Genomic DNA, 13,996 nt, shown 5'->3' with positions numbered 1-13,996 from the left:
AATGTTTGCTAACCGCCCGGATGTCGTTCTGTTCTTGACAACTCTGCAACATGTCAACCCGATAGTCGACCGTTGCGCGATGTTTCCCTCTCTTCGCGAGCTCAATCCGCCCGTTAGCAATCACGAAGGACCCTATCTCAAAGCCAGACGCTTTCGCAACGTCAAACCGCCTTCGCGTCGCTCTCCGCTCTTCGACGGCCAACCGAGAAGCAACAACGGCATACACCGTCATCATGCGTCGCGCTCTGCCTCAAACAAAGAGCGAATGCTGCCTAAACGGGCGCTCGCGAGTGCTGCTGTGAGTAACCGACGTTGTGTGTGTGTGTGTGTGTTCGACTTCCAGTTTATTTCCGGTTTGGAGTGGGAGTTTCCTAGCGACTGTTGTAACTCCCTCCGTCGTCGCCACGTATTGTCTTTGTTTAGAGTGACAGTGACTTGTCGAGGTGTGGCGGAGGCAGCGAGGACGGGTCGTACGAGGAGGTCGTGCCGCTGAGCAGCAACAAATTTAGGTGCGTAGGAGGATTTATGTGTTGGTTGGTTGCCGCAACTGCTTGTCGATGCGTGACGCTGCGCTCTCCTGCCGAGTCACAGGGGAGCGCATTAGTTCTACGATTTCTCTTCCGGTGTGTAGTCCTACGACGTTTTTCAAGAAAATCGACTCGAACGTGAAGAATAGTGAAGCTGATGCGCTGAAGAGAAGAAAAAGGAGCATACCAATACACAACACGAGAACAGTGGTAAATGGAGTCTACAGCTAATTGCCAATGTGTTCCTGTGGTTACGACCGTGTGATGATGTTGCAGTGGAATGCTGACGTTTTGGTTGGTAGTGATGCCAAGGAGATGCTTTCACCGTAATTGCATGATGTTTAGGCAAGTAATAATTAAGATTTGCAGCATTTTGTGATAGGAGCACTCAGCAGCAGCGGCTTGCTGTACAGCTGAAGCGTGTAGAAGATGCCAAGGAGAAGATTATCAAGAGAGATGTAGGAAGATGTGAATGTTGTGTTGATGAGATGGTAAACCTGTTGTGGTTTGTGTTAGCTGCAGAGTCTTAGGCAGTCGAAGAATATTACCCTGAATGGTGGAGAGGCGACTTTGGTCATTAGGTATTGTTCATAACATTCGTGTTTGTGCACTATGTCAGTCGATTGCATAGTTATGTGTTTGTTTTTCGGTCTGTCAGTTTGTCTGTTTGTCTGTCTTCTGTCTGTCTGTCTCTGTCTGTTTGTCTGTCTCTTTGTTTGTCTGTCTCTTTGTCTGTCTGTCTGTCTATCTGTTTGTTTGTCTCTTTGTTTGTGTGTCTGTCTGTCTCTTTGTCTGTCTTTGTCTGTCTGTGTCTCTTTGTCTGTCTGTCTGTTTGTTCGTCTGTTTGTCTCTTTGTCTCTTTGTTTTTCTGTCTGTCTCTTTGTTTGTCTGTCTGTCTCTTCATTTGTCTGTCTGTCTCTTTGTTGTCTGTTTTTCAAAACCACATATTATCATACAACGACTACATACACCATAGTAAGTTAGAAAACTACACCAAGCAAGAGGACTATTAGGCCCTAAAACATACAATCAGTTAATAATTAGGCAATTGTGCAACAGTGCAAGCACCAGTAGTGTTCATTCTGTGAATGCTATAGATCTTGTCTGCTATAACTGTAGCAAGGTTTATCTGCAATTGAATGGAGATGAGAGATCATCACTTGGTCTTGAATTGAGCTTGGTTTTTCTTTCCCTCATCGTCCCTTGACCACAGTGTGTAATTGGTGGCTTGTATACTCCAGCGACCAAATTGTTCGAGAACTAAGGGAACAAAAGATGGTTTGATGCTCCCTTGTAGAAGCTCTTGGCTGTATTTAATCTGTTTTCTCTCCTCTCTCGAGGCCACTATACCTGCTATGCTAGCAGTTGATGCTAGTAAGTTAGTGCACCAGAGATGTGTTAGAGAAATGTCTATTTCTATGTCGTGGACCAGTTTGGGATCGATAGCAACAATGTCTGGTCATAGTCTTGCTTAGCCAGACCTTAATCCTGCCCTCATGCCCCCACATGAGGGCAGGGTTAAGGTCTGGCTACATGAGACTAAAATTTAGTCTCATCTGTTGGCGTTGTTGAGGTGTCAATGTGCTGGAAGTTTAGTTCTATCAAACTTTCTGACCAGACATGCGCATGATGGCATCGAATAGGACCTCCTCTAGTTTTGCATGTGATCAGGTGGTGGTGGCCTTCTTGGTCTAAATCTCTGCCGCAATCACATCCTCTCATGGATTGTGGTATCTTGCAGCCAAACCTGATCGGCGTTGCTAAATGAATTCTTTGGAAGATAGTACAAGCGTTGAAATGGATGGGACTGCAGATAACCAAGCTCCTGTTTGTCTGTCTGTCTGTCTGTCTGTCTGTCTGTTAATACATATATTTTCAAAGAACAACACTATTACATTCTGTCTGTGTCTGTCAGTACGTATATTATTTATAGACGAACTTTAGCACAACAGCAATAGCTAATCTACGTGTCTGTTTCTCTGTCTCTCTGTGTGCTTGCTTCTTTCTTCATTTGTTTGCCTTTTAGTCTGTTCACTACCCTGTTAACAAAGTTTACTTTACACTAGCTGATTTGCCCGTTTACCTGGCCAAATTTTCACTACCCTGTTAACAAAGTTTACTTTACACTAGCTGATTTGCCCGTTTACCTGGCCAAATTAACACATTCACGTGTATAGCACTAATTCCCGGATATTGGGCAGTAACAACACAAAATCCCGAGTAGCCTGTTCCTTGTATATGTGACCAATCACGCATAGCAGTTGCAGCTATAAGTACCCGGATATATTTGAATACATCTAAAGATCTTGCTTTCATCGACCTGGCTGGTAATAAATGACACGTTCTGTGTGTGTCGTTTGAGGTCAGGAATGGGAATTTCAGATTTGGTGGAGATCCGATGCGTGATTGTAGAGAAAGTTGAGCGCAAGAGTGTTTGATCAGCAAGAAATTGTGTTTCGAGAAAACTCAGGAAGACAACTACACCTTTACTGTTGACCGCCATTTGGTCAGTGTGTGCAAGCAAAATTGGCGTAGCTGCGACTTGTCGTTTTGAAGATATGTTGTTACACGAAGACACCAGACACACACACACACACACACACACACACACACACACACACACACACACACACACACACACACACCTTCAACCTTCAACTGTCCATCCACATGGATGATGGCAAAGCGTAAGAAAAAGGAAGTCACTATCTGGTAAATACGTCACAAATCTAAATACATTGATGACATTTATGTCTTTTCTTGTCACTCTCTTGTGTGAATAAACGACAGCATCTGTCGCACTTGATTCCGGCCATTGCTCGTTCTCAGGGATCTAGGCAATTTTGTCTTCTGTTGCAATTGTGTCTTTTTTTCCTGTTTGTGACTTAAACAGTCGCTTGCAGGTAGTGCACAGCAGAGGCTGTTGGTCTTGACATCTGCTGGGATCGGCTCTGTCACGAGCCTTCTGACTACGTTGGGCATTTTCTAATTCTACTCTTGAAGTGACGATTGAGTTAATTTTGCTAGCACAGACGTTCTTCCACTTCTGCCTGTTCTGCCACTTCTGCCTGTTCTGCCACTTCTGCCTGTTCTGCGTAAGGTGGGACCAGGTGCTTGTTAGGCCAACCATTTTAAGGTCTTTTACAATCCTGTCTTTCCACCTTAGTCTGACCCCATGCGCTGGACGAGTTGATGGTAGCCATGCATGAAGCAGCTGCTTGAGCAGACGAGGATCTTCCATACGTTCTAGATCACCAAGCCATCTAAGCCGCTGAGCCATCAATAAGTCTTCTGCAGTTTCAAGCTTGTGCCTGATGTCATTTGATGTGATTCGTTCTAATTGTTGTTTGAGCTTGTCTATACGCAGCATGAAACGTTGACATTGATTTGTAAATGTGACAAGCCTTGCGATATCTCTTCTAGTCACAGCCCAACACACAAACACACACACACACACACACACCACACCACACACACACACACACACCACACCACACACACACACACACACACACACCACGCACAGCTGTCTTTTATATACATAAATGCACATGTTTGGTGATCGTTTCCAAACTACAGTACTATGTATGACTAATACAGCTGTATTATTTCAGAGATCACAAGAAGATGCCACCTGTTGGTTTTATAAAAGTTTCTCCTGACAAAATGACGCAAACCGGTAGAGACTTGTATTTAGGAAAGAGCTTTGAAAAGTAAGATTGTTTACTTATGTAAATCTCATTTGTACGACTCAAAGTAACAATCCAGGTCTACTCACGACGTCACTCCACTTGTGAACTCATCTGAAACAACATCAAAACCGGTTGAAAATGGAGACGACAAAGTCGACGAAGTGAAACAGACTCAAGATGAAACGAGTGATGCTCTTGTAGTGTTTGTACGTACGACAATGGTCAGTGTATTGTCGTCTCTTTTTCTTTAGTCAAGGTGCCTACAGCCGCGGTTGATAATCCAGACGATGACAACGATCGAGATGAATCAAGCACGAGGATGCCGAAGGTAAGGCATGGTTGTACTCAAATTCGTACGTATGCTATCGCCTCCATAACGTCACATCGATGTTTGCTCTTGATAGCAGGCAAAGAAGAAGGAAAATCTAAAGAAACGAACGACTGTCGCCGTTCGAGAGAAACGAGCGAAGGCAAGAGAAAGACGGAGAAATCATATTCAGGAAGCAGAGCCAACAGGAGAGGCATCCAACAGTGAAAAACAACAGCCCAAGTCACAGTGTGTTTGCATTACGGTTATTATGGACACGATCGTGTATTGTTCACATTGTTGTCTAGACCGGTCGTGTCGTCTTCGGAGAGTGATGCGGATGTAAGAAATCGAAACAGGGAAGGGAGCGTCAAGTCTGGAGACAAGAAAACTATCGCTGCCGCACAGTTGGCTAGACAGCCACCACGACTTAGAAAGTTACTGAAGAAGAAGATGGAGGCAGCTCAGCAGCAGGGTGACACCCAGAATGCCGATCCGCCCAAACCGGTCAGAGTAACCGTCCGGGAAGTGAGTCGAATGTCACTTGTTGTGTACCTATGATGTGAGGTGTATGAAACATGTGTATGGATGGCGACAGGTTTCGGACTTGATTGCGTTTGTGGATCTCGAGACAAAGACTCACGTCAAGAAGTTTTTCTCTGATTCGAATGTCAATCCGGACAGGTTGGTAGTGACATGTATTATACAATCAAATTAGTTGATTTCAACTGTGTTTTTCAAATCCTGTAGTAATGTTGACTTTGCGACATTGTCGCAGCTCTTGCCTTCCACATTGAACGAAGACATGTTAAAGTATCTCAGAACGGTAGCGAACGATTGGCAGGTTTTTTGTGTTTTGATGCTCTTGCCTTACATGATATCTTCCAGCTATATGACTACTTTCGGTTGTTGACAACGTGTAGTATCAAGGAGTCTTCTGTTTTGGCAGCTGTTGCTAAGCGTCTTGGGTCTAAGAAGTTAGTCCATGAATCGTTTGTGCTGTGAAGTATAGAGGTATTTTTTGTTTGAATTTTGCATTGCAGATCTTTACTGGGGAAAGTGAGGCTAAAGCGACCGGTTGACGAGGTCTCGCCATTGGATGTAAAGGAATTTATGGTATTGAAAAGTGTGTTGTGTTTGTGGTCATCTAGAGTTTTGTTGTTTATGTCCTAGTCAGTAGGTGTGTGTGTGTGTGTGTGTGTGTGTGTGTGTGTGTGTGCGTGTGTGTGTGTGTGTGTGTGTGTGTGTGTGTGTGTATGTGCACGTGTGTGTGTGCGTATGTGCACGTGTGTGTGTGTGTGTGTGTGTGTGTGTGTGTGTGTGTGTACATGCACATGCATGTCTGTATTGTTCCTTTTTGTAGGTGAAATTTTCATCTTACGAGCTGTGTGGACAAGTGACATCATCGAAACTTTTGGTGCGACTCTTTGTACATTTAATCAAGTTTACGAGTCATCTTGAGCATTTCATCATGTATAGGAACTTCTTACGTCAAGTGCACCTTCTCCTGCCAGAGTCATTCTCTTAGAAGACAATATGGAAACATATTTATGCAAAGTAAGTGATACGACATGTCGGTGTCGGTGAGTACCATTGATTTTACTATGTGACAGGATAATCCTCGATTGTTACACAAACTCGACTTCTTTGCTTACCTTCCATACCTACTATCTTTGTAATATAATTGGTCAGAGCATGGACTTGGTGTTTACGATCTCGTTATTTTCTTATTGACCAGTAAGTAGACCAGTAGTCACTAAAACAATGACGCAGTCATGTACTGCTATTGTAGAGTTGATTATTTCGATCATGTACTTGTGTATAGTTGGAATTATTGATACAGTGTATTAGTAAATTCAGTACTGTACAATAGAGATGGTACTCCACAGTTTGCTTGACAGAACGCGATCAATCAGTTTAAATGTACCACAGCAATAGTCAGAGGCATAGACAGCGCTCCGGCTGTCCTGACCATGGCTGGACCAATAGTATGAGCTAATTAAATAACTAATTTATATGCAACGATTATTACCACGTGAATTTTTTTTAACATATCAGTTGTAATAAACTAGGCACGTCTTTCCAATTTTAATTTACATGCACTGCACTGTACGTGTTCAGTTAAGTGACACTGGTGTAGTTCATGCTGCCATTCATGATTGCTTATTTTTTCATTCACTTTTACTGCACCGCCCAATCATCACGTGAACTAAAGTTACACTTTTTAGCGCGAGTTAAATGGTCACGCCTACTAGCGCGCGCTAGGCCAGACAATTACCATTTGCTGTCCACTAGTCTGATTATAGCAATTAGTCTAAGCTGTACACAAACAGTACTAATCAATGATATTGTTTGATACATAAATCAGTGCTTAGACTTAGAAAAAGCAAAGCAGCGTAATGTTTATATACAAACTAAGTGAACAAAAATTGCTTGTGTCTCTACAGCTTCAGACTGTAGTGAAGGTCAGTCACAGTCTGATTCACTAATACAGAACCACGCAAACTAATTTTTAACCTAATTAACTCACATCATTGCTCTATAAATGCATGACTGTTACATGCAGATACTTAACTGCTTGCTGTACTCATTATACAACCGTGTTGTCAAACCTAAAATCAGTTATTTATATCATACACTTGAAGTGATTATAAGGTCAGACTCTGTCTTACTTGCTTTCAATCAACGAGAGTCTGGTCTCCATGTGATGAACACTGGTAGCCAGACTGGCAATAGAAGCGGCTAGAGGAGAGATGGACTCTGTCAGATTATCCAGTTTTAGTAACAGAGAATCTCGATTGACGACATCGTCTGATGCGTGACGTATAGACGGTTTCCTGGATCCAGAAATGTCGACAGCAAGTTTGTCAAGTTCATGACGAAGGTCTTTCCTAGTGACCGGACTTTCTTCAATCTCTTCACACATATTTGCAAGAAAGTTGCTCATCATTTCTTTCTGTAAATCGATGTCCGCCATGTTCATTTCCTCCTCTTCCGTCTTAGTCTATAAGTACAGTTAATTAATATTAAAGTTTTGAACAAACTTGACATCTAGAATGTATAGGAACTCTCACACTAGATTCCGAATGGAATACGGAACCTTTCCGAGTAGCGAAGGTAGCCCGTAGTGTCTCGATTGTGAAGGTGATTATGTTGAATGGAATCGGGTATAGAGGCAGGAGCGTCATTTGACGTATCAGGACGGCTTTTGCAAACTTTGTTTCAATTGCCGAGTTATCCTATACTACATATCATTGATATCAACCAAGTGTTAAGTTGTGGCGGTGTTACCTGTACTACTTGGTATGCATTTGTCACAAAGGCTACTATCATGCTAAGAAAAAAGATGGAAAACCCTGTGAGCCACATGCCAAATAGAAAGATGACCATAAATTCTTCGACTGATTGCGGATTTCCATCTCCATCAGGATCAGAGGTGAAGATGTCATACTCAGTCAATCCAAACATAGAGAAGAAGAGATGTTTTGTCACTTTACTAAACCTGAAAACAAGTATATGTAAAGGTAAAAACATGGCCGAACAAATATACATGAGTACAGTAGAAGTATTGCTAATAAACGTCTGCATGTTTGTCTGTTATTAGGCCTAGGGGTGGCCAACTGGCGCTATGGTGCCACAGGTGCACCAGAGACTGGTCTTGGACACCAAGCAAAGATTTGGCACTAAGCCTTTTGAAGCGACTCAAGCAGATGGTGATGTCACGACTGTGACTGAAAAGCGGTGATTCCGTGAATACAAGGCATCACGACTAGTGATGTCAATCATGTGTCTGTGTGCCTGCCTATATACCTGCCTGTCTGCATGCATGTACACTGCAGTATGTATCATCAGGATACATACATACATGTGTATGTGCTAGTATGTATGTATGTGTATAGATGTTTGTATGTACGTACTATGTGTATATGTACTATGTAGGTAAGTAAGTAGGTAGGTAGCTTCAAACCAGTCTCGTGCAGATGTGTCCACGTGGGTGTGTTACTTTTGTTGAGCCTGGTGCCACACCAAGGCACCACCAGTCTTATCCAAACTTGGCCACTCCTAGTTCAAAATAAAATTTATTAAGCCCAGCAATTAAATATTCACTAAGAGTGACTACATATTGAACTGTAATTTTTAATTTCAGCCTAGACAGCTTGTCTAAATTGTTTCCATACTGACTTAATTAATTGTAAGTCCCGTTGCACCAATACCGTCATTTATGGCAAATCTAACCTGTGAGCTTCAGGAAGAGTAAGATTTGTTGTAAGATTTGTTGTAAGATTTGTTGAGTTTATGCTGTTGCCAATGTCCAGCTGTTGACAAGCTGCGTTGGACACTCCAACAATTAGAGACGTCACCAGCACCATTTGAGCAATCAAATAGACCAAGTACCCACCAGTCTGCTTCAGCATACGTTCAACAGACAATTGTATCGGACCAATGATCGAACTCGATTCAAAAAACTGAAGACATCGTTGAATCACAAATGCGAGCCCAAAACTGAGAAAATAGAAGGCAAACCGCAAAGTCCACGATTTTTTAGACTCTGACAAGTCAGCATTGACAGCAATGGTGATGAGGACAAAGTAAATGCTGAGAAAGAGCTTGGATAGCATGGCTGATAAAGCAGATCCGGCTAATCCGAATGAAAACATGATTTTGTCCTTTCCTATACGACTCAGACCTTCAGCACTCAGAGCAATGACGTAGACCAGAAGAATCCAATCCATTGCATGAAAGGCACAGTCACCTCCTGCTTCACATCTCGGCTTAGATGTATTGAGAACGACGTGAAGTAGAAGAAAGATGAGAAAGATTATGTATGATATCACATAGCTTGTATGCAGCACATACGGACCGTATGCACAGTGTTCTAAGTCAATCAATCCACGAATAGAACGAGAGAGTGAACGCAGTTCGAGGAGTGGAAACAAGAAAAAATAGCTGATGACTCTATAGACAAGTTTGAGTGTTTCTAGGCCAAATTCCTGGTCACCATACCAAGAATGTGATAGATGCATCTGGATGGTATCACAAGCAATAAACTAGATGTCACAACAACAAAATCAAGCACAACACAATATTGTATATACAATTAGGATTGGAAACCTTTTTTATTTTTTTGTTTATTGCGTAATTGATGACGTCACCTGATGGAAATATCTTACTTCTGTCGACTATTTCGGTTGCCATTGTAATCATTTGATTTGCTTTAGCAAGACAATCTTCTCCTTGCAGTTCTTGAAATTTTGACGCCTTCAAGATTGTTGTACTCATTTGGAGAGAAAACATGAGCGGCTGTGGTGACTGCCCAATTACTGTTGGGATGGTCAGAATTGATAGGCTTTTTACTGGCACATATTTGAGCATCTTGGATTTCAGGGGCATACAACCGCATTGAAGCAGGAGCTCAACCTTCTCTCTGCTGCCACTTCTCACGGCAAGTGATAACGGTGTGGCTTTTGTTTGATTCTGGACATCTCTCAGGTCTGGTCTTGCCAACAAGGCAAGAGACTCCACAGTGCCAACACTGCTAGCTGCGATGTGAATGGGTAAATCACCATTATTGTTTGGAATCTGAGATACACCTTTCTCTAATGCCAGTTTTAGCACTGGTAAGTTAGCAGACAATACAGCTTGATGAAGTATATTCTCTCCTGAATTTGGAGAGACCGCGGCGATACTTATATTTCTAGCCATCAATATTTCCAGCTTTTTCTCAGGCTCATGTAAGGAACCGGCCGCCGTCACAATTAGCCCTTCATCGATTGATTGTCCACACCTGTCACAATACTCTATGATCATCTACAATGACAAACTGTAAAACAACAACCCGAAGTACTCCAATCCTTGGATCATGTTTTCTAACTTTGACTTCAGCTGATGTGCACCACTTCATAATAGAATGTACCACACGCAACGTATCATGATACTCCTCCACAATTTTCATGAGTGCTCTGAATTCTTCATATGGTCTATGTATTAACATCTGAATTGGAATTTGACCATCTTTTCCCTCCACAGTTGCATCAGCTCCACTTCTCACAAGAGAACGAAACGCTTCTCTGTCAACTCCTCTCTCTTCTTTGCCAAGCTGTAAACATGGACTGATATAGAAAAGGATCGTATTTTGTAGTAAGACTCACAACGATACCAGAATATGAAGTGCTGTCTCTCCTCTCTTGTTTTTTCTGTTTACCTCTACGTTAGTCAGGTCTACTAGATGGGCGATTGCTGATGCTGGGCAATTACAAAACACTGCAATGTGCAGTACAGTGTTTCCTTGAGCATCCTCAACTGTGACGTCCACTCCCAGAGACATTAGTGAACGAAATACTAACACGTTGACAAACGTCGATTAATTAATTAATTAATGCACGCACACACACACACGCACACACACACACACACACACACACACACCACACATGTACACACACACCACACACCACACACACACACACACACACACACACCACACATGTACATACACACGCGCGCGCACACACACACACACACACACACACCACGTACCGGATGTTATACATGCACACTAACCAGACAGCCACACTGACGTCTTGTCCTCTGCCAATGACATCCATCGACGACACAGCAGATGTATCGGTGTTTGTCCGTCTCCCTCATAGCGATGATTAACATCAGCTCCGCCACTGACAAGATCCTCAATCCTCTCTACCAAACGACCATCAAACTCGACCTGAACGTCTGCGACCGCTTCCAGCAAAAGCAGTTGTGCCTCTGATTCCATCGTTTGCCTAGAGCTACAAGTAATATTTGTTCTCTTCGACCCTCAGCTACAATGAAGTGCGTAGTATAGAAACTGAAGCTCAACTGGCTCGTCACTAGGGGCTTATCCACTAGGTTAGTCATGCAACGTCACCAGACTTTTTACGTAGTACACAAATTGAGTTGTTAGTGCATTTGCATGCTGTGGTTTGAATGTGACCGACTCTCTGCTTATTAGAGAGGTACAGCAGGGATAAACAAAATGTCAAGTTTCACGTCATTGTTCAAAGAAAGAGAGCAACTATCTAGATGGTAGGTATTACTGTACATCAGACAACCGACCTGGCAAACCTGTAGTACATACAACACATGCAGATGAGAGTTTGACAAGTGATTCTATTGATTAGTGTGAGAACGCTGACTGTCAAGTGACGAATCACAGCTTCGGTACGCCTACTGCGCATGCGCTTATTGTCACGAGCGCGGTTGCCGCCAATTAATTGCAATGCTCACAAATGATTAGTGTTAATATGTCAACAACACAAGTTGTTTAGCATGCAGTGTCAGGTGACATCCACGTGACCAACATGACGTATTTATCCTTGAATGTAAGTTTACACCCTAGTTGGCACCTACGATACCTAGTAGCACTATAGCGCTGTTTTAGTATCAAGCTCGTTCTGTATACGTAAACAGTCCTTTTTACGACGAAGAGTACATTTTCGTGAGCGCACTGCATCGATCAGAACGCCGGAAACTAGTATCAAATAATAGCATACATTGAATTCAAGACTCAAACTTGAGAGGAAGTGCTCATGCACTCGGTTACCCTCCCTAGTAGTCCCCTGAAAACCACACAAAATGAGAAGCAATCTATGGGTGCGTTTCTTTACCTCCGACTCTTCTGGAAGATGTCGGAAGAAGTGAGGTGTTTCTTTCTAGAAAAGAGGGGGTTGAAACCCCCTGAACCCCCTGAACCCCCGGCCCTGGACAGTAGAGAACAACTCCCGTATGCCCAAATTGTACGCTTTGCGCGCTAGTGGTTGACATCAACGCTGTTGTGGTGACAATCACTGGTGTCCCAGTTGGGTGGAAAAGTAGGGTGGAAGAGTCTAGCTAGCAGCGGAGAAGGAATGGATGTCTTTCGTAGAGAGGTAGTTGTTGGCCAAATGCGACTGTGCACTACAGGCAGACTCTCGATCGTGATCATCCCTTGTCTCTCTAGACTCGAGCCAGTCTCTCCCTGCCTTGTCATTCCCCGGATTGTCAATCCTGGAGACTGGTTTCAGACCGTCCTCAGAAGTTTTACGTCATGTAGATACGGTTTCATGCTCACATAATGACATGCGGATTATCTAGGTAGTTGTAGCTAATTGCCTATTTTGTTTCCCGGAGGTCTCGAGCCGGATGCCTCAGTCGTTGAGAAATCGTGAAAGAGCAGGTATGTTTCGGAGCTCTGACAGCCTGTACATGTAGGAAGTTTATAGAAATAATCTAGACGTCTCTAACTATAGGTTATTAATTATAGCTAATTCACGAAGTTGTCTCTCCAGGTTCAGTCGCTGTTGCCTCTCACTTTCCAGCTCGTCCATTTGCTGCTGTATTTTCTCCAAGAGGTCGACTACATTTATGTTTGTGCTAGGAAGGCCAGAAGAACACGGGCTCCTAGAAGAGTCGTGAGCTATGTCGTCGTTCACACGCTTCCTTTTCAGGCCGAAATATTTGTAGACACCGTTTCCTTGGTGTTTCGTCTTCTTTCTTTGTACTCTCCGCCCAAAGACATCTCTGACCACCTTTCCGACGTCAGCTTCGACTAGAGGAGGCTGGTGTGATTGCAATACTTACTTCTGCCTGGACGTCGTTTGTCAACGAACCTTCAGACTGCGTGCCGATCTCATAATGATTTTCAAACCTGCGTAAGTTGTACGTTTGAGATCTCAATGCCTAGTGACGGATTCGATCAGTGCGTCTAGAATAATAATTACCATTCGTGAAGTAAAGCTGTAGTGACACCAACGGACTGCTCTTTGGTCCGCATGGTCAATTGCACCCTACACTGGGAATGATCAACGACTGAACACTGTACACTAGAGTGGAGAGATCTCTAGGCTGCTCGACTGAACTAACAACTAGCATGCGTGGTCGTTAGCTACCTAGTAAAGAACGGAATGTTTTGACGCCCCGTTTCCTTGAAAACCTGTTATTTTGCAGTAGACTAGACACTGTATGGCCTAGCAACAGGCACGGCATACGTATTTACACTGTAGAAGAATTGGATACCACTTACTAACAAATCACGATATTATGATACAAGCAGCGACCACTAGACGGATCCCGGGATCCGTTTATGTAACCCTGTCTGCTAGAAGGTATGACCTCTTCAAAGTTAATTGCACCGGAAGAAGGCGGTCTGGAACCAGTCTCTCCACGGCGAGGATTGACAATCCGGGGAATGACGAAGGCGGGGAGAGACTGGCTCGGGTCTATTGTCTCTGTACTATTCTGTTTGCAAAATCCGATTTAGCAACATTACTGCGCAAGCGCGATCTATGCCGACCTCTTCTGAGTGTTTCAGTGAAAACACCTCCTAGAAGACTCTTCCAGAAGAGCCAGAAGAGGTAAAGAAATGTGCCCCTATAGCTAAAGTTACCATGCATGCATAGCGAAAATTGACAGCTACGATACACTAGAAATATATAATTATGGTACGTGTGAGTGTA

The 13,996-nt window shown here is 43.3% G+C and overlaps 2 protein-coding genes across 4 annotated transcripts; one reads left to right on the top strand and one right to left on the bottom strand.

The window, feature by feature from the left end:
• Nucleotides 1-27: 27 nt before the first annotated feature.
• On the top strand, nt 28-6,447 carry LOC134182146 (uncharacterized). Of its 3 annotated transcripts, none has more exons than XM_062649500.1 (18): nt 28-298; nt 424-509; nt 632-737; nt 804-853; nt 910-985; nt 1,044-1,108; nt 4,142-4,240; nt 4,296-4,405; nt 4,471-4,547; nt 4,627-4,775; nt 4,835-5,054; nt 5,125-5,210; nt 5,277-5,352; nt 5,415-5,503; nt 5,570-5,642; nt 5,890-5,943; nt 6,006-6,083; nt 6,140-6,447. In XM_062649500.1, the coding sequence occupies exons 1-18, from the start codon at nt 80-82 to the stop codon at nt 6,203-6,205; spliced, it is 1,779 nt and encodes a 592-aa protein (XP_062505484.1). In that variant the 5' UTR covers nt 28-79; the 3' UTR covers nt 6,206-6,447. The 3 variants fall into 3 exon arrangements, with proteins under 3 accessions (XP_062505484.1, XP_062505485.1, XP_062505483.1); XM_062649501.1 differs by having other exon boundaries at nt 1,050-1,108; nt 4,624-4,775; nt 6,140-6,446; XM_062649499.1 differs by having other exon boundaries at nt 4,624-4,775; nt 6,140-6,446.
• Nucleotides 6,448-6,812: 365 nt separating this feature from the next.
• On the bottom strand, nt 6,813-11,356 carry LOC134182432 (uncharacterized). Its single transcript, XM_062649835.1, has 9 exons — nt 11,088-11,356; nt 10,684-10,865; nt 10,399-10,623; nt 9,639-10,334; nt 8,763-9,574; nt 7,818-8,028; nt 7,601-7,765; nt 7,199-7,530; nt 6,813-7,138 (listed from the first exon to the last, which is right to left on the bottom strand). Exons 1-9 carry the CDS (start codon nt 11,296-11,298, stop codon nt 7,117-7,119), a joined length of 2,856 nt encoding a protein of 951 aa, XP_062505819.1. The 5' UTR covers nt 11,299-11,356; the 3' UTR covers nt 6,813-7,116.
• Between the last annotated feature and the right edge of the window lie 2,640 nt (nt 11,357-13,996).

Source organism: Corticium candelabrum, chromosome 7 (assembly GCF_963422355.1).
Source record: "Corticium candelabrum chromosome 7, ooCorCand1.1, whole genome shotgun sequence".
NCBI classification, from domain to species: domain Eukaryota; kingdom Metazoa; phylum Porifera; class Homoscleromorpha; order Homosclerophorida; family Plakinidae; genus Corticium; species Corticium candelabrum.
This window is presented reverse-complemented; position numbering and strand designations above follow the sequence as displayed.